Source organism: Oryzias latipes, chromosome 19 (assembly GCF_053564925.1).
Source record: "Oryzias latipes strain Hd-rR chromosome 19, Olatipes_Hd-rR_3.1".
Classification (NCBI taxonomy): Eukaryota; Metazoa; Chordata; class Actinopteri; order Beloniformes; family Adrianichthyidae; genus Oryzias; species Oryzias latipes.
The window spans coordinates 17,301,691-17,325,996 of NC_136255.1; the positions used below are offsets into that span (position 1 = coordinate 17,301,691).

The 24,306-nt window shown below is 44.1% G+C and overlaps 1 protein-coding gene across 4 annotated transcripts; it reads right to left on the reverse strand.

The window, feature by feature from the left end:
* Nucleotides 1-255: 255 nt before the first annotated feature.
* kat6b (K(lysine) acetyltransferase 6B) lies at nt 256-24,162 on the reverse strand. 4 transcript variants are annotated; one of them, XM_078937287.1, is made up of 17 exons: nt 23,937-24,162; nt 21,156-22,034; nt 16,966-17,074; nt 15,445-15,560; nt 15,164-15,245; nt 14,544-14,673; nt 13,611-13,666; nt 11,581-11,705; nt 10,063-10,175; nt 9,793-9,934; nt 9,475-9,636; nt 9,034-9,127; nt 7,597-7,828; nt 7,170-7,329; nt 5,455-5,715; nt 4,374-4,671; nt 256-4,291 (listed from the first exon to the last, which is right to left on the reverse strand). In XM_078937287.1, the coding sequence occupies exons 2-17, from the start codon at nt 21,771-21,773 to the stop codon at nt 1,560-1,562; spliced, it is 5,430 nt and encodes a 1,809-aa protein (XP_078793413.1). In that variant the 5' UTR covers nt 21,774-22,034; nt 23,937-24,162; the 3' UTR covers nt 256-1,559. The 4 variants fall into 4 exon arrangements, with proteins under 4 accessions (XP_078793413.1, XP_023804954.1, XP_023804955.1 ...); XM_023949186.2 differs by having other exon boundaries at nt 12,711-13,666; nt 23,937-24,147; XM_023949187.2 differs by lacking the exon at nt 23,937-24,162 and adding an exon at nt 22,613-22,871.
* Nucleotides 24,163-24,306: the final 144 nt, after the last annotated feature.

Sequence of the window (24,306 nt, forward strand, 5' to 3'; positions counted from 1 at the left end):
TGAAAGTCTGCTTGGAAGAATCTAAAATGTTCTGAATGTGAGACCACCTATTTTTGAGGGATCTGAAAGGTCAGTTTATAACTAAACTAAAGAAATAACAATGGGATAAAAGGATTCGCAAGAACATGTTTTAAAAAAGGTAGAGAAGCGAGAATGGTTATGCTGACAGAATAATAGCTTCTTTCTTTCTCTAGAGATCTATGGGATTTTGGCTTCTTGGAGCCAGCAGGTACAAATGTATGAGGAGAAAAATGGTTTAGATGGTCAATCATAATTTATTTTTATGCTAAAATGTACAGCATTTTAAATGACTGACAAAAGGAGAAAAGTCATAAATACAAGAATGTCGTTCTCTCTGATTTGTGTGCACATCCCCAGGTATTTTCCTCCTGTTCAATCCAGCGACTCTGTACAGGTACAAAGGCTACAAAAGAGCAATATTAACAAAAACACAAATACAAGTTGCGTTTTACATGCAATCCATTAGCTTAGTTTGGTCTATTCACAGGCTCTATTCTTCTACACTTCGGTAAAATATAAATTCGACATTTTATAAAGATAGAAAACAAATCTACAGATGGAATGAAAACGTAGCTTTAAAGGCATTATGTAAAATATTGACTTTGGACTAAATTTATATCTTCTTTATTGTTATTCCTTTTTATAATCATTTAGTTTCTTTAAATTCTGCCACATTTCTTGACATCCTGAAATGTTTTAGAATCAACAGGGTACAAACACTGAGATATGCTTTGTTATTATGACAGAAATCAGTCTGCTTTATTAAACAGAAAGCTGCCTCGAGGAGATCTGTTACAAAAAGACTTCAGAATTATACATACATCGCAATAAAACCTCTCAAACCAAACAGAAAACAGGACTAAGTTTACATATTTTTTTTTTTACATTATTAGATTTAACAAAATATAGTTTCATCTTTCTCCCCGTGGAGGGAAAACCTAATAAAAGGCAAGATATTTTTAAAATGGCTTGCCATTAAGCACAACACTTGTACAGTACTACTCAATGCACTGTCACTAACAGAGACTGAAGCATGCTTGGTGTCACTTTACAAAATAAGTACAATAATTTAAATATGCAAAGGCAAAGAGTATAGTACAAACTAATTGTCAGCACTGTTAGACAGGTACACTGAACAGGTTCAAACAGCCACTATGTCCACTTGTAGCAGGCACATTAAATGGCTTCATCTGAGGCTGCTACACGACTGCAAGAGCACTGATAAAATCTATGTCTGAGCTCAGAACCCGACACGTCGGACACTAACACTACTTAAATATATTTTCATCGTAACGATGTAAGGCTTCCCATCTGAACGAACAAAAATACTCTTTAAAGTTTACTCGCGGAAACTTTTTGCATTCTTTCCAAGTGCTGCTGCTGGTTTTTAAGTAATAAAACGGAAAAGGAAAGACACGCACGCACACGCGCACACACACGCACAAAAAGAAAAGGCCAGATCAGTGCATCTTTAAAAAAAAAAAAAACACAGCTAAATGCACGCGAGAAGAACGAGCGTAGTCCTGCGGGGTGGGGGGTTACTGCCTGACGTAAGGCCCTTTCAGGGACTGCTTGGACATGCCCGTGTTCATGTAACCATGGTGACCAGCAGGAGGATACACCATGTTGCCATGTGGTGGAGCCTGCATGGGCTGCTGGGGGTATGGCTGTGTTCCCATCAAGCCCATCTGCATAGAGTACTGTGTTGACTGGTTCATGTAGGCATGGTTGCCATGGTAGCCGCTGTTCATCATGGGCTGGCTCATGCTGTAGCCATTCATGGCGTTCAGAGAGGGCATGTTCATGGAGTTGACATTGTAGCCCGGCGCCGGCATGATGTTCACGCTCATGTTCATGCGCGGCATGGCGGCCAGCGTCCTGGACGGGGCCTGCATGGCCACGGTCTGCGGCGGTCGGGCGTACATCTGCTGCTGGTGGTGGTGCGACAGCGGAGTGGACTTGGAGCGTGCCGACATGTGACTCTTCGATGTCATTTGGGGCTGGATCCGCTGTGAGGGCGGGATGCCCATGTTGCGCTGCAGCATCATGTGGGGGGGTGAGCTCAGATTGGGGGGGGGGGTCATGGTGGCCTGCACCTGGGGGTTAGGGACTCGATGCGGGGTCTGGGACAAAGACACAATACTGGAGTGCTGTGACGGGGTGTTTGCATAAGATGTGATGGGGTGTGAGGCGGAGTGGTTGAAAGGCAGAGAGTGAGGATGGTCGATGAAGGTGTTGGTGAACTGCTGCAGTTTGGCCAGACTCAAACCGGACGACTGAGGATAGTGGCCGCCGCCGTACTCCCCCTGGTGGTTAATCCTCTCATACAGGCTGAAGTTGGGGTTCCCAGACTCGGGGATATCTGCCAGCTGCATGGTGGTGGTGAAGTTGGTGGGTATGGCGCACTGCTGCTGGCCGTGCTGACTGTGTTGATTGTGAAGGCTATGCTGAACATGCTGATTGTGCTGGCTGAGCTGATTGTGCTGCAGGTGATGATTGTGGTGGTGGCTATGCTGGTTGTGGGGGTTTTGTTGGGCGTGCGGCGCTAGCTGATTGTGTGGACCGTGCTGATTGTGTTGGCTAAGTTGATTGTGAGGGCCATGCCTGCTTTGGGTGCTGTGTTGACTGTGCTGGCTGTTGCTGGGGGGCCTCTCCACCACCACGCAGCCCTGGGGCGACTTGACGCTGCAGTGTGGGGGCGAGCTCAGACTGTTCTGCTGAATCATCCCACAGCTGCCGGGATTAACGGCGGCCATTTGTTGGCTGACGGCGCAGCTGCTTTGGGGCAGGCCACTGGTGGGGATGCTGCCATACGAGCAGCTGTTCTGGGAAGGGCCGGCCCCGCAGATGCTACCCCCGATGGCGGAGTCGTAGCTACTGGGGTTCTCGTAGTTCTCCGCGTTACTTTCAATGCTGCCCAGATCACTGAAGCCGCTGTCCACCACCTGCTGGGAGTGATCCGACACTGACGGCACGTCCATCATGGGACTGGTCTCCATGTTGTGGAGGGACGGCACAGAGATGGCGCTGTGGTCGGGACTGATCTGAGTGTAGCCGCTCTCTAGGATGGAGACGGCAGGACTGTTAACGGAGCGCACCGACTGGCTCGGGTGGGACTGTGCAGAAGACAGAGGGCTGCTGTGGTCCGAATGGGGGCAATCGTCCAGTGAGGTGAGCTGGGGGCTTTGAGCCACGTGAGCATAGGTCTGCAGGCGCCTGCAGGGCTCCTGGCTCTCCACGCAGTCCTGGAAAATATTCTCCGCCTCGGTTTCTTGTGTCAGAGACTGAACAGCTTGGACGGTCTCTGAGTCAATCTCTGTGCAAACTGGGGGATCCTCTCTCAGGACAGGGCTGAGCGTCGACCTCACTGCAGACGGCAGAGGCGGCCGGTCTGGAGCGGAACTCGGCGTGCATTCCTCCTCTGACTCAGAGTCTGCAGGATTATCAGAGTCCACAGCTGCTATCGTAGCGACTGCCACAGCCTCAGGTGTCTGCTTTGCAGCTGTCGTTTCAGCCACTGCCTCCTGCAGGTGTTCTGCAGAAGAAGCTGGTTCCTCTGCGCTCACAACTTTAGATACATCCGGACTCGACTCAGAGCCATTGTTATCTTTTGGATTTAAAAAGGGCTGGGCACATTTTGGGGTCTCCTTTGGAAGATTTTCAAAGTCTTCCGCGCAGCTGTTGGGTCCTGCTGCCTTGCTGTGGCTTTCATCATCTGCATCCTGAAGCTCCACCTCCTCAACACTGTTGGTCTTCAGGGAGACGGCCCCCTCAGGGCTCTGATCCAAATCTTTGGCTGATGAGTCTTGCTCACGTCCACTTCCCTGTTGGTCCTCCTCAGCTGGCTCCGTGGAGTCCCCTCTTTCCACGGCTGCAGGAGAAACCGCATCGACAGAGCCAGCAGGAGAACACACCGGAGACGTCTCCAGGGACCTTTCAGGGGAGCTTAGATGTTGGGATAGATGTTGAGGAGGACTCGAGGGTGGACAGTGGACCTCCTCTTGCATCATGACTGGACTAGAAAAACCTCTCCCTTCTTTGCTGCCTTCATCTGCACTTCCAAAGTCCTGGTCTGGATCCTGTTTTGCCTCCTCGTGCTGCTGCTCTGCCTCCATTGGTGTCTCAGGAGGAGTGTAGAGGTTCAGCTTGAAGCCCATCTTTCGTTCATTCTTTAACCTCCATTTAGGAGGGCCACGCTTCACTCCTTTGGGCCAGCCCTTCTTCCGCTTCACTGGACGAGGTTTGCTTGTTCTCTTAGACAGAAGGCAATCTACGGATCAAAGGCAGAACAACAGATCTTCAGAGTCTTACCACGGAGAAACATCCTGTAAAATAAAAACGCGCTCAAATACCTTCACTCCAGAACTCGCGATTGCTCGTCAGCTTGTTTTTCTCCAGCCTTGGGCGACCTCTCCGCCGCTTCATAGGCACAGTTACAGTCTTCAGCTTTCGGGTCTCCTCCTCCTCATCGTCGTCATCTTCCATCTCGTCCCCTCTTGAGCTGCGCTTTAGCCGGGGCATGGGGTGTTCGTCGTCGGAGTTATCGAACGGCTCATTCAAGACCTCCGTGGTCTCAGAGATGGTTTCTGTCGTCACGCTGCTGTTTATCTGCTTCCTTTTACGGCCTCTCTTCTTGAGAATGGCGGTTCTCTGAAACACAGAGCAAAGAGGGGTTTATAAACGCCTCCTGCACAGCAGAGCCGCTCTTTTGGTTAGGCCACTAGGTGTAGAAACAAGCGAGAATAGAAGATATTCAGTCTGTGCAAAATGTTTAAACCACACAGAAAGACTAAATGTTTAAGCAATGGAGCTCGCTGTGCAAAACCACAAATGAGAAAGGCAGAGTAAGCAGAGACCACGGTCTAGCTTTTTTATTCTCCGCTTGTTTCCTTCCAGCTGCCTGCAACTCAGCCACTTTCTGCTGTAAAGTCCTTCACAAGGAAAATGTGAAATCAATACTGTAATGCACTAAATAAGCTCCAAAAGCCGGTGTCATTCTTTTCGGGCTTCTATGCCTCTCTTGTTGAAAAGGTCTCCTGACATGGCGCAGCCGGCAGTGTTATTATCTCCAGCACAAGGGGGCAGTGCCTTATAGACAGAACAGATGTGAGGCGCAGGGAAGAGGGCGGTAAATTAACCATGACCACTGACAATGGTACAAGGTTTAGCCTGCACAGGCTCAACACCGGCAGTGAAAACACAATCTATTATCTGCTGCTGCAGGCACACGGGGAGGCTGCAGATGACAGGAGGAAGCCACTGAACCCTAAACTAAATTTATGAATATTTATCAAACCTTTCCATCTCACTCAAGTAACCACTGTGCTCCTTAATGAAAGATAATATCCAAATGTCATGCAATTCCACTTTATCACAGACTACAACTGCAGACCAGTGATGCCCTGCATCTGTCACACAAACACCAAAAGGCACCTTTCTCTTGGCGGCCAGTATCGCGTGAGCTTTTTTCAGGACGGGCGGCGAGGCATCGGAGTCCTCATCGGTTTCGTCGTCGCTTACTGCCTCCGGCTGCTGGATTCGCCTGGTCCAGGTGGGAGTGGGCCGCCGCTGATAGGTCCGGAAGGGGATCTTGCAGTGGACCTTGGTGAGAGGCTGCCTGTGTCCGTGAGTCACGGTGTAGCCCTCCCTCTCCTCCTTCTCCCAGCAACTGGCCCGCTCCTTCAGCCGCTCAGCCTGGTAATTAAACAGACAAGACGCATTATCTCTGGGAAAGGAGCACGCAGGGATGGAATATCTGAGCAACGAGGCTAATGGGAAAACAAGTGATTCGAATTAACATCATGACAAATGAATCAATACACGTTTTTCCACTTAATATGAGCAGCTCCTTGATTGGATGTCTGCAGGTCGTGATGGAAACATTTCTGTTAAGCAACCATTAAAAGATTGCTTTTCATGGAATATTCAGTACTATCAATTATGTGGTGACACAGAGATTGCCTTTCCATTACTGGCCTTATTTTACCCCCTTAAAGACCCACTCCGATGAAAATGGAACTTTTCTCATAATGGAGGACTTGTATAAAGGAAAATTAAGATAAAAATTGCATTTCTGATGATTTCTTTATCCAAATTCTTCTCAATTTGGATAAAGCAGAGGGAAAAAAATCCAGTCTGAAAAAGATCGTAACTGTGTCGCAGAATATCCACTGGGCAAGCCCCAAGCTCCTCGCTTCACTTCATTCTGATGCATCCACTTGTAGACAAACAGATCCATGTACGTCTTTGTTTTCCTCATCCGAGCTGGTATCCGGTTCAAAACTGTACAGCTGGAACGTTCCGATATTGCTAGCTACTTTTTATTTCTGCACCGGTAATGTTAGGTTGGGGGCTGTAAGCTAGAGGGAGAGCGTGTAAAACGAGGGATGATGGGAAATGAAGGCATAGACTCCTTGTCAAAACTCAGGGGTAAAATTCTAATTAACTACTGCCACTTTGCAGAAACTATCTCCTAGAAAACGACACAGGTTTTTTAAATTTTGGCTAAAAACAACAAACTCCGAATTAAAAGAACACTGGGAACGCTTTTAGAATAGAAAAGATGATCAGAGTGGGACTTTGACCAAAATGAAACCGTTTTAGTTTCGCTTTTTTGTTCCTTCTGAGGGAAACGAAGCGCGTTCAAACACTCTGTTGTGCTTTCCTGTGACTGAACCAGTACTGTCCGTTTAACACATTCATTTCAACATGGATCTGCAGCAGCAACATAAATGGATAAACACACACAGCGGCTACGAGTTAATGGGACAATTAACCAGCTGTTTGGATGATTCAAGCAGATAACAAAGCGCTCCTCAATCTCCCTCTCTGTTGTTTTATTACAATACTTGACTGCACAACCAAGGCCTTTTCTTTCATTTGTGTTGGGATAGATGTGTAAATGATTTCCAATCTTTTTTGGGGGTGATATATAAAAGACATATTTCAACTGCTTCCATCCACCTTTGTTTTGTATTCCATCCCCTCCTTTTTGAGAGAATATTGGTGAGAAAACTGCGATAGCGCTTTCACAGTCGATGAGAGTGATCAAATGTATCAGATGCCTGAAAATGGCTAAATAAACATCATTTTAGGAGAGCATGAACAGAAAAAAAACCCAAACGTGGTTCTGGAACAAAAAAACCTACATCCATCTCCACCTCCCTCTCCTCCTCAGACAGGACGGGGTTGAGAGTGGAGGAAGGAGTCCACCGTAAGGCCTTTGGATCCACTTCTCTCTGGCGTGGGCAGGCTCTCAGCCTCTCCATGTGCTCCTGGATCAGTCGCTCTCTTCTGACTAACACAGTCCTATGACACACAGATTCAAACATTTTAAAAAAGCATGAATTAACGGCACAGAGGTAAAGTGCCGCGTGGTTAAATACAGACACGACGACGAGCTCTTTGGGACCGCAGGTGCCAAGTATCCTTTGGGGTTCTTAACCTGACTTACTTCTGTCAATATTCAGCTGCAATAATGGATATGCTGTTAAAAATACTTGCTGACCTGGTTAAGTCAGACGGCGTGCAGCAGCAGAAGCGCGGGCTAAAGGAGACTGAGGCTCGGAAACTGACCTGCCATCTCGTCTGTCAATCATGCCGAGCTGCTGGAGAGTGGCGGCGATGTCGTGCGGACACATCCCAGTGGCTCTGCTTATTCCTTTAATACTGATGTGTTTATCTGGGGGCATATAAAGGTGCTCCAGTATGACACTTCTCCAATATGCCAGGTAGGATAAGCGACCCAGATCTGACAGCGGCTTCTCCGGGGAGCCAACTTGTCCTTCTTGCCTGGTGAGGAGGTAACCTAAAAAGACACGGTTCAAACACAAACAAAAAAGACTTTTTACAGGCTGCTTCTGCATCATATTTAGCTTTGAAGCTAAAATTAGAGATTTTTATGGCACAATGAAACACATGGATAGCTGAGAAAACTGTAAACCAAGGGTAGCAAAGGTTGTCGGAGTAGAAGGAAGCATCTGGACGGCAGTGCTGCACTTAAATAGAGATATAAAAAACGAGGGGAAATTAACCTAAGTACAAATATATGAATGAGAGCCTAATTAATTTGATGAGCGTCCTGTCATGGGTCATCCTTTACCAGCAGAAAAACCAATGAATCCCATTGAATGTGCACCCAACACTCAACCAAACATCTAATGGGATGATTTTAAGAAATGAAGCTTCGCTAACAAACAATAACAAAGTGAAAGCACATTTTTGATAGATTGAAACAAAAGCATGAATGTCATACGTGTAATTATGACTTCAAAGAAGCGTTTTCCCACCTGCGTTCTCTGAGAAAACAGCTGTGAAGCTCAAACAAGCACAGCAGAAACTCTTTAATCTAAATAACTTCCAGCTCCAGAGCTACATTTTCCAATAAAGCCTTCAAAGGGCTCCAAACTCAGCCGTGCTTGTTCCCCCTTTATCCCTGCCTTTGTTATCAGCGCACTCTCAATATCACAGATGCTCTTGCATCTCTGTGTCTCAATGGCTCCCAAAGTGAACAGGAAATCAAATGCTCCATTACTGCCTCCCCGCGCTCCCGCGTCTCAGAGACAACTTTAGAAAATAATAAAAGTGTCTATAATGACTAAAAACCGCCTGCCTAAACACAGAAATCCACTCAAGGCAGCAACTGTTTTCTCAAGTGGACCGCAAACCATAAATACTGCATGTGCTGCATTTACTGCACGTAGGAGCAGCGTATACTCCTCATTAGAGGTCAGGGGGAGAAAATGGGGGGATTTTGAGCTCTTAGGGCGACCCTGAAAGCCATCAAATAATTCTAAGCTGCCAGAGCGCCGTTTCTCACCTTTAATCACCTGTGATTGCTTAAGAACTGTACATGAATGCTCCTGATTGGGCCCTTTCAAAGCCTTAACGAAATAACAGCACCTTGCCACGAGCTACAAATCCACCGTTTAATTTGAAATTGTTTGTGAAGACCGATGGAGGAAGAAGAAAAAGAAAAGATTTTAGAGCTATAAAAGGCAATAAAGAACTTACTGAAATCAATAAGGAACCTTCCAAATCCTTGCCTTTGGTACTGAGGCATGATCATTATGCAGGAGACATTGTACTTCTGCTGGCAAAGCTTTTCCTGAGGGAAGGAGAAACAGATCAAGTATGTCAGAGCTCTGCTGAAACTGGCAATTTACTGCACCTGCCATTGTCCTTGTTTTAAGCTGTGCATAAACACACTAAGGACTTTCCCTTTAGAAGTATTTATGTAAAATCACATGATAAACTATCTGCTTTGTGGACAATTTGAATATTTTGACATTTGCATCCAAAGGAAAAAAAACTTCTCAAATTAAAAGATTTTGTGATGTTTCTTGAGTTTTTTTATGAACAAAAACAAATACAAATGTTGCAAATACATCTTCTGTATTAGTATAATTGCTCAAAATAACGAGTGGTGTTTATCATTTCCCATCAAATCCGTACCTTAGAGAAGTAGCCCACAAGATGACAGCCTTTCTCATCGTTCTTTGTAAGTATGTAGAAGAGGAAAGGCTCCACATCATAATACAAGGTTTTGTGATCCAGGAAAAGCTTGGCTAACAGGCAGAGGTTTTGGCAGAATAGTTTGCTGACATTTCCATCAACCTAGACACGGAATAAAAAGAGCAAGGGGACACTGTTCAAACAGTTCCCATTTTCCCCTCCTTCTCCTTCTCCTCCTCCTCCTCCCACAGCCCCATTCAGTGGTGAAAGCTCATGCAGCATACAGTTATTGCTTTATTGCTGTAAAGGAAAGCTGACCTCAAATACGGAAAGGTTGTCCTTTCTGTAGATTTCATTGGCTGGTGGATGGAACCAGCCGCACTTCTTTGTGTGCCTCTGGAGAATGTTTTTGCTTCTCATGTACTTCAGGCAGAACTCGCACAGATAAAGCTTTTGTAATCTGGAGGAGACAAAACACCGGGTTATGGCTTCTTTATCCCTTCAATGTGAGGCCTTATCATAGTAACTAGAGATCAATGCAGCTGCAGGAAGAAGAGAAGAGACATGTTTGTTGGACAGGAACCCTACTTTGAATATTCAGGGGGGTACGGTGAGGAGTACCACGTCTGGATCTCATAACTCCCGAACTCAATGACAGACGGGCATCGACTCGAATCCGTGCACGTCAGTGATCCCGTTTTCTGTGGAAAGACGTTGAAAATGAAGTTTACGCAGAGATGTGATTTAGCACAAATGCACTTTGTGGGTCCCAAGTATCCTGGGAAAATACACTAAATCTACCTTTAATCCTTTTTAAAATAATAGTCTGTGAGAGGAATGCTGAAAAGTTTTTCATTTCATCTACTAAATTATTTCCAACATCTCTGTAATGGTTTGAACCAAAATGAAAAAATGTCTGGATTTTGTTGCTGTTTAAAAAAATAGCAGGTTGGATCTGTCTAGATCTGTCTAGAAGGCCAAACAAGAAACCAAACAAACAGATGTTGACTCAAATAATTTGTCTGCATGTGTTACCATAAGAGATGTTAAACGACAAACACTGCAGGAAGGGAATTGATGAGGTAAAATACACAATTTGAAGCTGCATGAGCAAACCGTTCTTTAAACATTGGTTTGAACGTCAACCTATCAGTGACTTCGTTTTGGTTTGAGACGTGTTGACGTGATCAGCGAGTGGAGTCCAAATCCATCATGCAGAGAATCCGATCGCTCTCCTCCTGAATTTAGATATTTTTCTTATTTACATTGAGAGAATAATAAAAAGGTCCTCTAATTTTAAATCCCATTTTTATGTTTCCCTCCTCGAACTAAATGTGGGACAGCAAGTTGTCAAACTGGGTCAGTAGCGCTGAAAGCAGCCGTCATTCAGACGCAGCTCCTGCAGTAGATGGTGAACCTCACCGTATTGGGAGAATCTCTCTCATGACCCCAGACATGTGAACCTATGCTTTTGTAAAACTCTTCTAAATACATAAACCTGTACTCTCAGCATCCTCTGTGTTCTCCATATCTTTGATCACAGTCAGATTTTTGTTTTGATTCTATAATACTGGAATTATTTTTCAACTTTGAGAGTTTTAACATAAGAGAAAAGTGTGAGAATGTTAATGTCTATCTGAGAAAAGCATGTGTGTAGTGAAGGGTTTACAACCTAGAAACATTGCTAAATTTCACCTACAGTGGGTTACTTTTAGAACGTAAAGCCCACAATAAACGAGGGAACACAGTACAGGAATCCAGTCAGTGCCTCCATGTAGCCATGAGGCTGAAAACCTTTCTCACACGTGCCAGAAAGTTTATGAAGACATTTTGGGACAAGTATCCAAAATCTGGGAGTTTGACATACATTTAAAGAGAGTCGGTGGATTTGACGCTTGAATCATGTTTGGTGTGAACGCAACATTAAAAAATACCAACTGAAATCAGATAAATCTTAAAGGCGAACAATACATCCGATTTTTGCTTTTATAATCAAGAAAAAAGTTAAACTGAAACAAAAACGAATGCTTTGTGCACTCAATGACTTGAGCATGAACAAATGTCTTGAGAATCCCAGATTGTATCTGTTTCTTCGTGACTCCTGACCTGAGCTGCGAGTTCCTGCACTCGTGCGAAGGTTTCCGCATCCTCTTCAGTGACGTGGTCACCGGACATGGCCACATAGTGGGCTTGGACTCTCTGCTTGGCGTGCAGCACAGCACTGTGATCCGCTACAGGCACAGGAACACACTGTTGTCAATCCATCAGGCGACATATCAACAGCAGGCTGTTGGAAACAGCTGAATAACCTCATAAATGAATTCTATGCAAATGTGCTTATACTGTGAGAACTGCTCCTGAGTCTGGGTCTCTGAGGAATTTCATAATGTATCATCTTTGCATGTTTATATGAAAATCCCTAATGTAATGAAGTGAAACTAAATCACTATAATTGCGTAACCGCTTTCATGTGCTTAGTCATCCACCAAGAGAGTTTCCCATAAATTAAGCAGCAGATGCAGTGAAGGGAACAAGTAAAAAGGAAACTGATGTTGGAATGCATTCAGGAATTTCATGATAGACATCAATATCCAGAGCTCAAAAAAAGAAAAAAGTGAAAGTGATATGTTATTGGTGCATTACAGATACGTGGTGTGCGACCTTGTTTAAAGCTGCTGGAAAGATGAAAGCCGTCTAAAGTGCAGCGGTGAAATGTGAGGGTTAGTGCACTTATGGGTGTAATCAGCATGTCAGCTCTGAGTCAACTTGTGTGGGTGAATCACTGCGTCTAATGAACTCTGGAAGTGGGGTTGACAGGAGACAGTGATTTCAGGGGTGAGGGGTGGGATGAAGAAGAGCACGGCGTGGCTACGGTTTCTAGGATGCGTAAATCACGATGCGCAGACTTGGGCAGAGGGTCAAGGACAGAGCAAGGAGCAACATGAGGAAGTTAGTGGGCCATGCACAATGACAAAAAGCCAACGGGCGAGAGGATGGAAGCCACGGAAACTTCGCAGCCAAGTCAAAACGCAACGAAATTGTTAATAAAGTAAAAAATAAAAATAAAAAAAGGAAGAGGATTAGTAATCTGTTAGAATGTTGAGAGTAATGCTCTCACAAAAGAATATATATAGAGATTAGCTGTTGGGGGGGGGGAAGCGAGATTCAAGCTAAGAAAAAAGCAGCTTAAAGGTGAGGAGACGCAGTTCTTGACTGAAATTTTTAACCTTGCTTACCATGAATATTCTCAGGCTTAATTCTTCCGTCTGAGTCTCCCTTTCCTGGCGAGGGGGCTCCCTTCTGAGGGCTCACTTTATACCTGAGCCTGCCTAGCGTCCTGTGCTTTTTAAGGAAAGGGTTACGTTTGAAATGACCGAGCATCTTAAAAGCGTGTCCTCTGGGTCGGCCGGGCCCGGCAGACGTAGAGTGTAACCTACTTTTGCTAAACTCGCCTTTTCCAAGGCACTGGGACCCTGTTTTGGAGAAATCCTGCTTAAGGGGCATGCGCTTAGGCGGCGCGTAGCAAGGTGGTCTCTTTTTCCGCGACTGTCCCTGAGTGGTATAAATGTGAGAAAGTCCATCAAAAAGTCCCTTCAGTTGGCTGCTACTGCAGAGACTGCTCAGGGAGGGAACACTAGACTGGCTGGAAGAGCTCTGAGGCGAGTTAGCAGAGGTGGAGCTGCTGGACACCTGTAAGGGGGGGCTAGGTCCTGGTAAAGTGGAAGCGGGAGGAAGTGCAGAGGATGAAGGGGTTATTTTTTGAGCGGCATCAGCAGCGAAGGCAAACGGCTCTGGAGGCTTGGCCGGCTCGGGCGGACCCTCGTCCCTACAGTACAACAGGCTGGGCGACTCTACGGCTAAAGCTCGCGAGCGACGGCCCACTGGGGAAGGAGTGAAGAATTTGGAAAGCCCGTCAATAAGCCCTTTGGTTTTCTTGTTAATAGTGAGTGTGGCTGGAGTGGAGGTGGGCGTGTGGGAGGTGGGGGTGGTGGTGGGAGGGGAGGTGGAGGTGGTGAATTGGGAGGCGTTGACCACACAACAAGGCTCTGCAACAGCCAATCTGTCTCTGGCGTCCTTCACAGATGCAGCATGACCAGATGAAGGTGAGGAACAGACGGTAATCTTTTGACCCCTACCAGGTGACCCCCTTCCTCCAAGTGCTACCATGGAGCCATCAACACTGGTTACACACCTGTGGGAGGAGGAAAAAAATGTATTTTTAGGTAAACAGTGTCAAGGTTTGTACGTTTTGAAGCCTTTTGCATCCACCGGTACTGAGACAGATCACATGAGGTTTGATTTATCGTAACTAAAGCTACGTAAACACCATGAAAAGAATTTCATTGGGAGTGGTCACTTGAACGCGGCGGCATTGTCGAGGGTGGTGTGAATGTGGCTCGACAGTGCAGAAAAATAAAAAAATGCTGCAAAATAAATCTTAAAATTCAAATTTAAATTTATTTATGGAGCGCTTTTCATGCTACAGAGCATGTCAAAGTGCTTCCCAGAAATAAGAATAAGATAACAAATATAGTAGTTAAAATAATAAACATAGTAAAAATAATACGAATAATAATACAAATAAATTAATTAAAAAATACACATAACCCAACACATACACATCCCACCATTACAATCAAAACAGATCTAATTGGTTGTTAAAATTTTATCAAATCAAAAACTATGTAAAAGCTTTACTAAAAAGAAGTTTTATGTTTTTTCTTAAAAACCTCCACAGTGGCTGAAGCCCTCACGTCCTCAGGCAGGCGAGGCCCACACTGCTGAAATGAGGCCTCGCCGTGGGTCTTAGTTCTGACCTTTGGGACCACCAGCAGACCTGCACCTGTGGACCTGAGGGCTCTAGGAGGGTCATAAACTAAAAGTAAATCTGATAAAAATGAGGGTCAAGTTTCATTTAGACTTTTATAAACGAATAAAAGAACCTTAACATCGATCCTTAAGCTGACTGGAAGCCAGTGCAAAGATTCAAAATTGGTCATTCTTTCTGGTTCTAGTTAAAAGGATTTAAGAAATGTAGGTAGATGGAAGCAGGTGAGTTCTCCACTCACATTCTTTGTTTGAGCTTATTTCTGGGCCTTCCCATTGGCTTTGCATATCGACGTTTGATCTGATCGGCCTTCTTGTGCAGTAGTTTCTTCTCGTTCTCCTTGGGCCTGCAGACTTGGCAGATCCAGGTTCCTGGAGAGTGTCCAAGGGGGGAGGGGATGAAAAAAAAAGCGTTTGGGAGGGTTCATCAATTCGGAAGATGGAGAATTCATTTATTCAAAACATTTTCTTTGACTTAAAGTGCTGGTAGGAATCCCGCCAGCTCACAATGACAATCAATTACTCAGCACAAAGCTAAAATCCATAAGGAAAACACAGGGTCACTTCACTACCCAAAGAAATAGACTTCATGTCAGCTTATTGAGCTAACTATGTGACTGGTATGAATTGCCTGCCAAGTATCTTATGTGCGCCACCATTAAAACCTCAATGTGGGGTCAGGACTGTACAGATAGCAAATGTCCCTGAGGATGGCGGTATAATGTGATGTGCATGCAAAGCTCTAACAAGTCCCTGCTTCTCTGTGTGCCGAGTGACAGCCTCCAACAGCCTGTGAAGAAAAGGCTTTGAATTGACAGCAGAAAGGGGGAAACAGAGAAGGCAGACAGTGTAAACACCTTACCTTTTGGCATTCTTGAAAGCGGTGGATCGCAGCACTCCATGTGAAAGCCCCGATCACATGAATCGCAGAACAGCATCTCCTCCTGGAAAGGGAGCAGTGGGCATGTTTGCCAGATGTCCCAGTTGCATTGCATGTAACACCCGCTTGTCATTTAAAGTCTTTTTGCAGGAATAATCTCGATTGTGCTCGAGAGGCTTTACAAATCTCCGCAAATCCTCAGGGGGGGTGGGCGGGATGAGATCTACCTTCCGAGCCAAAACGACACTATGGGATGTACTCACTGCGTTTTTGCCCTGGATCCGGCAGGAGCTGCAAGTTTTGCATTCGATGCACTGCCATCGTAGTTTTTTCACGTTTGAGGTCAAGTCAGGGGAAAACTTCAGACATGATGGATGCCCTTCAGAAGCAATAAAAGATACAAACACACACAGGCCTTGCTTATACTGAGTCGACTGAGTAAACAAGCTCTAGATAATGCTTCCCATCTATTTGCACGGCAAAGTTAAATATTAACGTGTTACAGCATGAAAAACAAAGGCGGGCCTGTGTGTCCACAACCTCCCCCCTCCCGTTCCACAACTTGTGTCTAAAAACAGTATGATCAAACATCTGAGCCGCTAATTACAGATAATTTGATCTTAATGAGGCAGAAACAGTAGCAGCACTCTTTCTAATGGAAGCCGATCCATGAAAATCATGTAAAAGCTTGCCTTCCCCCTCACCCGGCTCCCTCTCATGGTTGTAAAACAGCTGTTTTACAGTGAGAGCACAATTTGTGTACACTACAAGTGGTTAATGAAAACCACCTCTGCACTACTTAGTCAAATTTGAGCTATAAAAATGTCACCGGGAGAACAATTCCTTATGGCATTTAAAATAATTGTTCAAATATAAATGGCTCCTCGGTAGAGGTGTGTTGTTTTATATAAATATATATATATATATTTTATGGGCAGGTCTGCCCAGAACAAAAAGAACACAGAGGCAAATGCCAACAATCTAAAGAGAGGAAAAGCTTGATCTTTGCACGCCTGGAACTTCTCTCTTCCAGAATATGAAATAAGTGAAAATGACTTCCAGATTCTAACAGCTCCTTAGTGCATTTGTCCCTCTAAAGGTTGCAGCCACACAGTCAGATTGCTCCTATGATCCTTTCTTTACATAAGTTTAAGAAACTGAGGATTATCCACAGCATCAGTAACAAGTTTGAATAGAGTCTGTGTTTTGGCTTTAACAAATATGCAAGTAATTATGTTTTTTAGTCATGTGACAGTTATCGTTTATAGAAAAAGCAATAAATAATTCAGAACAGTAGAATTAAAGTCCATGTGCAGACAATAATTAGGTCATGTCTGTACACAAAGGTTGGCGATGCGGCAGCCATCATCTGACTCGATCCATTACAGCCTAAAGAGCACACTAAACATGAGAACAAACAGCCTGTCAACAGCCTCAAAACGGTTTACTCAGGTAGGAGGGCTGTGTGCCCAGTACTGACAAAAGAGGCTCTCTTTGCTTCCCAGAGCCTAAGTGTTTGTCTATTAGGACACATTTCATTACATTATAAATACCTTTAAGGATTATAATAAAGAATTTCAACTGGAGTCATAATAAATTGACTATAATAGAAGATCTAGTGGAAAAGTCTGTGCAGAAATAACAGTTACATTTTAATAAAGTTAAGGGGGGAAAAAGGTTTTTTTTTCTCTTTTGTAAAGAATAAAATCCTCCTTTTTGACATGATCAGTTTTTATGGTAGGTTTTGCATGAGGAGAGCCTCCATCCAGAGTGATGCTACTTACCACTGCTTCCACAGTCTGCACAGGACAGCAGTTCCTCTGCTCGCTTGTCTCGATTGGACTCCTTTGTTCCGAGACAGAAACTGCATATTGGGATGGGGTCGACCCGGAGCTGAGTGGGAAGGCAGACATTAAAGAGCATTAATGTAAAGCCGTTTCTTAGACGTCTCACTTTTCCTGGCACTTCTAAAGTCACTGGAGTATAGTGTCCCTGGTTTGGGGCACAAAAAGATAAAACTAGTTTGAGGATTTAATGAAGAGGCTGCAAATATATCAACTGGAAGTAGAAGCTCGGAGAATAAAAAGAAAAGGAAAAAAAGAGCTGAGTCTTCACAGACTAGAAATGAATAATAAATTAATCTCATCCTCAGAGATATGCTGCGTTTGAGATCCACCTCCTTTATCCGCTCCATCTGAATGTGTAAGTGATCTTGGGTAATCGTAGTTTAAGGGCTTAATCCAATTCTTAAAGCTTGCACTCCAGCATGAAAGGATTAACTAGCATGTAATCAAATTACCTCAATAATATAACATACACTCATTGTTGCTGCCATGATCCACTGTAAATGTTGTGGACAAACACTCATTTAAGGGCTTATGGACCAGTTCAGAGGTTTAGGAGGACTCCCACATAGACCAGGGGGTGGAGGGGGCAGAGCCAAGCCATAGCTTTATACAGTTACCAGTAAAGACTGATCTCAGGGGGACGCTTTTACTTCCTATTGTTGACTTTACATGCGGTATCCCTTTCAAAAGCCCCAGGGAGTGCAAGAAGAGCAGGCTGGTGAAAGTTCTGAACAGAAAAACAACACTTGACTGGGTGTGACCATAAATAACCCACCTCCTCATTAGTTTACACACTCGGGCCCTCCCAGTTGACTGCAGCCTTAAACTGTACTCCAGGGATGGGCATAATTAGTTCCTGTTTTCTGTGACGCAGGTCACCAACCAAATTTGCATCTTCCAAATCACCATTGGTGTTGACCTGCAGATGGCCTTTTGCTGAAATCAGGAGAGATCTTTCATTCTCCCCTTTTTTTTTCCTCCTCTCATTTGTCGACAAACACAAGGCACGAGTGCACTTTCAATCTGTCCCAACATCCAAATGAACCCCAAGGGGGGGTGCTGAAGTGATGCAGCAGCAATTTGGTCATTGTTCCTGGTTGTTTTAATTAGTCGTGCGGGTGAGAGGAGGTGGTTTGCTGCCACATCCAGGATTACTTCATTTCCCAATCTGCCAGGTCAATATTTGAATGTGTCTTTGAGTTGGAGTCATTACAAAGCTAAAGTCCCAAATGTGGCCGGAAAGAAATCCGAACCAGCCTAATGTTGTGGATTATATTAATAAAAATAAAAAATATATACATTCACATCGCCCGTTCAAGCAATCACTTTCAATAAAAGTCTATGTAAGCTCAAGTAAATGCGCATTTCGGACTTCTACCAACTCTCGTGTTCATGTGTACCTACTAGGCCTGCACAATGTACCGCAAATTTATTGTTATCGCGAAATCCAGCTCTGCAATATGCATATCGCAAAAGACGGCAAATATCGCAATAAATCGTAAGCCTTAAATGTGCTAAAAGAATCTTATGTCAGCTTGAACCATTTAACGAATCAAATAAATCCCTTTATGCATTTGACCAATCGGATGGAGGCCTATTATGTTAGATGTTTGTCACCTATGTCGACGAGTGACATTTGGAGTATAATTTTTAAACTGTTGCAATGTAATGGGAATGGTTATTTGGTTATTTTGCTATTTGTTTACATATCGCAAATTATATCATGATCGCAATTTTAATCTCTAATATCGCATATCGCGAGTTTTCCTCATATCGTGCAGCCCTAGTACCTACGCACATTTTTTAGCCCATTTTCGCGCTCTACATACAGCGTGGCCACTGAACGGACACTGAAAGTTAAACCAGGTCCAATTTTAACCAATCAGGAACTTGGATTTGGTAGTGAAGAATGGATGGCGTCCCTTTTGATAAACAGAAGTGCCAACCGTATGAAGATTGATCATGGAAGAGACGTTTATAATAATGGTTTGTGCCCAGATGGAACATTACGACTCCAAGTCTTTCATTTATTGGAACAGAGCTCAGAAAGGAAGAGCCTGAAGAAAGGGTCACGAAATTTACACCGCTTTGACATTTTGCACCAAGCCTCTTCCAACAGTAGGTGGCGGACATGAGCTAGTAAACAGGAGAAAAACAGAAAGATAAGGAAGCCCCTCCCTGCTAGTCCAGTGTGAGTACCACGCGCTAAATGCGTGTTCAAAAATGTGCCATTAGTGAATTTTTGAACGAGCTTCATATTTTTGGTGTGTTCGTAGCTCAAAAGCTGACTGAAGACATTCGGGCTGCACGCGCCTAGAATCAAATTTTTGTCATTCTCTATACAGTTTTGTGATTTTTTTTTTTACCCTAAATATAAGGTTTTAACATTTTATGGTGGTCTATCTGCAAAGAAAGTATAAATGTCTGTTAGTTGAGGGATCGTTAAAGGTCAAACGGCGCAAGCCTGATTCCTTGACAGCAGATTTCTGTTATCACACTTTAGTGCGTTTGAGCTGATAGCCTCTGCTATTACTGGAAAGCTTTCACTTCCAGTCAAGATGCTAAACAAACAGACGCGCATCAACAAGTCTGGAAATATTTACCTTTTGATCATATATGCTGGTGATGAATGGAGAACTTTTGAAAGCTCTCAGTAGAAGTTATCTACAACTTCCCCCAGTGATGGAAGTGTTTTTTTTTCTTCTAAAGAACGCATCTTAATGCGGTTTCCCAACACACTGTCTGCAGTCAGAGCAATGAAGTCTGTTCCTGGAAGTGGATTAATTTCCATTAGGAATATTTTTAGGTCTGGTGATAAAAATCAATACCAATTTAGAATCGGTGCGAGGCCAAAAAAGAAACGAGAAAAACAGCGAGACAAACGGCGGCTGAAGAGATGCTGATGATTTACTTGGGGATTCTAAATTAAGTACATTACAGGAAATTATGCTGCTTCAAAAGAGCAGGCTGTCCTGAGTGAGGGGGTGGGGTCCTATTAGAACATTGCTGGTAGAAAGAGAGCAAGCTGAAGTGGTTGCATAACACAGCAGGGGGGGAAAAAAAAAAAAAAAAAACCTCCCATTCCTCGCTTTTGTTCCTGCCAGAGTCTTTTCAAAATCTAATAAACTCTAAACCAAGACTGCTCTTCTTTGCCTTTAAACCTCAAAGTATCTCTTATTCTCAGCACACACACTATTTTGGTGCCTTCACAACTAAACGTCCTTTGAAGTCAATGTTAAACCTGAAGTGTTTGGAGGGGGTGATGTCATCAGGCTGGGAGCAATAGGTTGAAATGTTCCAAATGGAAAACAGCGCGCCTTTCCTCAACTATGAGAGTCAGTGGAGGACGCTATGTCTCTAAACAGTTCTCGGTTTCACTTTTGGCCTGACCACAGATGCAGTCACAGTTGTGGGTGCTGTATCAAGGTGTCGCTTCCTGATTATTCACTGTGAAACTGCTGAAGAGCAGGGCCACATTGATGCAGCTGCAGAACTGATGCATAACACCTTAAAAAAAATTACTCAAAGTTGTTTTTTTTTAAGTTTTTAAAGCAGTTTGCACCAACATTTTTTTTTTTTTTAAATCAAACACCATTTGGTGCTAAGCATGATGGAAAAGTATGAGTCAGCGGTGCAGAGACAGAGAAACAATTGAACCTGTGAGTTTGTTTACATGGTTCCATTTCCTCTCCGGGGCGGCTCGACTTGCACAAGGGTCAGGACCTGAACTCCAGTCTGAGAATAATCTGCCTTCCCTTTTCACAATTGCACAAGTTTCCAATAAAATATTCAGATTCTCCTCGCAGATGCTATAGAACTGGCAAGACAAGTGGCCACATCCTCTAAGGTCATTAGGCTAGAGTTACATAACCTGTGGGAAGCCTACAGCAGACTGCCTACCACACACTGTCAGCATTACTTTCAGAATATCTAAGCCCTCTTATTTTGGAGACCAATTTTGGGGAGACAGCTCCACTAGGTGATTTTTTTTAAAAACTTTATTTTGAAAGTTTAACAATCCATGTGCCCAACTAATTCGATTGAGATGTCAAGTTTCGTTCTTGTGACATGGCGTGCTTTTGTTAAACACGTCTGCTTCAAATATAGCATGAATGGGGTGAGTTTACCTGGTCTCGTTCGTGTGGGAGGAGCGTCACCAATGACAGGAGCAAGGGGGAAGCACTTGGACACCTGGAGCTCCTTCCCTCCACGCCACCATGGCTGAACTTATACCTCGGACCGTTCTTCAACAATCTGCCGTTATTGACGGACCGCTTTGCTGCCAGTCGCAACCTCTGCCGGAAAGCAGGGTTATCAACAACGTTTGACAGGTCGTCCTGATTCCTCAGATAGCGCTCGATGTTCTTTAGAGAGGAGCCGTGGGTATCATCCAGACCATCGATGGCCCTCCTAAGTATTTTATTCCAATCGATGTGGCGCAGATCGCTCGATTCCCATATAGAATCCTTTGATGGCACAGATGTGTTCGCAGGCAAAACCGATCCGAGTCTTCCCAGGTTCCCGGGGTCCTTGTAGGAGGTGCTCCCCTTATTTGTAACCTTGAGGATAGAGCCATCAAGAACGCTTAATTCCAACTGTTCAAGGATGGTCTTCTTGTCCAGTCCATGCAACGTGGCCACCGCATGGCAAATTCTTTCCTCCGAGGGCCTTTGCTTCTGCCTTTTGATTTTCTGTATTGCTTCAAGAATCCACTCCGTGTACAGAGGATTTGCAAGTTTTACCATGATTGAGCAATTCACTTCAAAAATGTGCGATCCATAAAGGTTCCCCCTTTCTGCAGGTGAAAACTGGGTACATCCACATCCTCAAGGAGGTCAAGAGGTTATGCTCCATGGAAGCATCCACACACTTGTTGTCCCGTCTCAATCCCAAGTTAACTTGAGCAAAAAGTTGTAAAAAAAAAAAAAAAAAAAAAAAGTAAAATCCACACTGGTAGGAATCAGCTGATCAGGAACTTTATTTATTAATAAAATCCCAGATTAAATCTGAAAAAGAAGGGGGGAGGAAAGCATTTTAATCACATTAACATATGTAGCTTTTTTTTTATATATATATATTGGGTGAAAAGGCTAAGCCATAGGAATGCAGGACTTCTTAAGATGTGCCAAAACATGAGAAACAGATGGATAAAAACAGATGCAGGCGCTGTCATGGCCGCTAAAGAAACCGGAGTGACTTAATCCATAGTCTGACACCCTAATCCACACAGTAAAACAGATGTCCGATTTCAAAGAGACTATTTTTTTTTCCAAGAACGGCGAGTTTTTAAACGCCATGACAGGCAACTAGAAACTTCCACGGACTTCAAGAAAAAGTAGTGTGTTCCCGTCGACAGATACGCATTTTTTTTGTTTGTTTGTTTGCTCCGTTTAAGGTTTGTCAAACCTAGCAAGTTTAAAATTACATTCCCGAAACATTAACGTAAAAAATATTCCCTAAAAAAAGGATAAGAATTTCCAATAAAAGCCGTGAGTTTAACCGTAGTTCTTGTCCGAACGCCACTTTTGACAGCTCGACGTCCGACAAACTGCTTTTTAATGACACAAGAATAATCAACGCTCACTCCTTGACAGCTGCTGCCGGACGCCGGAGGCACGTCTGCAAAGCCCACGCAGCCGTTCAGCGACGAAAGGAACCGGCGAGAACTACGTAACAAGCCCCGGAGTTGGTGTTCCGCGGAGTTGAACCTCTAAATCACAGTGTTGCCAGCATAACTGATGTCACCTAAACAGTCGCCATTTTGTTACAATGTTGTAGTTTACATGAATCCGACATGACGCTGATTACAATCCAATGGAGTCTCATTAAACCTTACCTACACTAATGTGCCCTCCCTAGCAACTTCAATATTGGCTGTAAAGACAAGATCTGATTTCTGGTTTGATAAAGGACATGTCAATCTTTATGTATGAGCTCGGTCTAGGCGGCACGCCACTGGCTGTATGATCTGTCACTTCACTCAATTGACCCGCCTCTTAAGGTGCCCCCAAGTGATGAATCGATACCGCTCTGCCCCAAACACGGGTAAAACAGGATCCTACGGACCAAACCGAGCCAGTGGGTCGTTATTACGTGAAAAATACACGAACAGACGCAAAACACGCCAAGTGGCAACAACAGTAGATGAATAACAACGCGGAGTTTTACGCCATCAAACACCAGCCCACCTTTACTCACATTCCTCCTTGAAACAGTTGGTTACACTTGAGAGTGATTTGAATCATTTTGGACTTTAATTGGCTGTTTGTTAAATCTATCATTTGTTTCCACAAACCGATTAAAGTCGCATTTTAATTTAAAGGGGAAAGTTACAAAAAATAAAATAAACACAAGTGTTCAGTACTAAATATATTTTAAAAAATGTTCCGAAGCTTCCTCTGTTTTTCATTATTCCCCCTAAGTGGAGCTCTAATTCTCCTGGTATAACATTTAAACTGAAATTTATGAGACATTAAATGCACATTTTTCAGCCCAGGAAAAGAAGAAGAATGCGTGCGGAATTATTAACGTCCCGTGCAAATGTTGGTATGACCTCTTTATCACCATCAACTATCAAATATCAGGACAAATAGTGTGCCCTGGAGGAAAAAGAGATATCCAGCGGGGAATACAAGTTACCACCGCGGCTCTTTCATCACAGCTTCTCAATTATGTATCGCTAGTTATGACCGAGCTTCCATTTCTCAGCTTCATCTTCTTCCTCTCATTTTCCAGATTATCCGCGGAAATGCTACGCAGCCTCCATTGGAGCATTTTCTCGCGTGCGCCGAGCGCGCGCGTCAAAAAACAATAAATTAACGCCAAGTTTCGTTGCAGCGACGACATCAAAACTGAAGAAACCCGCAAAAAAATATATCCGCTGGTAGTTTTTTTTTTTTTTTTTTTACCTCTTCAAGTTTTTCCCCCCTTCGGATACTCCTCCTTATTATCACGTCGAAGAATAAACGTGAGGCGACATATCCGAGCGAATTTGCGGGATTTGGTGTCTTAGAGCGATGGCTGGAAAGCTTGCGACGAGACATGGAGAGGACCTGATAACAACTAATTGAAAGGTTAATCTACATAGCAGCCTGTGACAAAGTGGGACCCTCCCCCTTCTTCTTCTTCCACTGTAGACATCCCTACTTCAGTGTAGTGGAGCGGACCGTCGCCCCTTTAGTGCGCTCCTGCAAAGATGTTGTCAATTTCCCCCCCTAAAGCCAATCCTCACGTCCACTGATGAGCCATGAGGGACGCGTTCACACTTTAGGTTTGTAG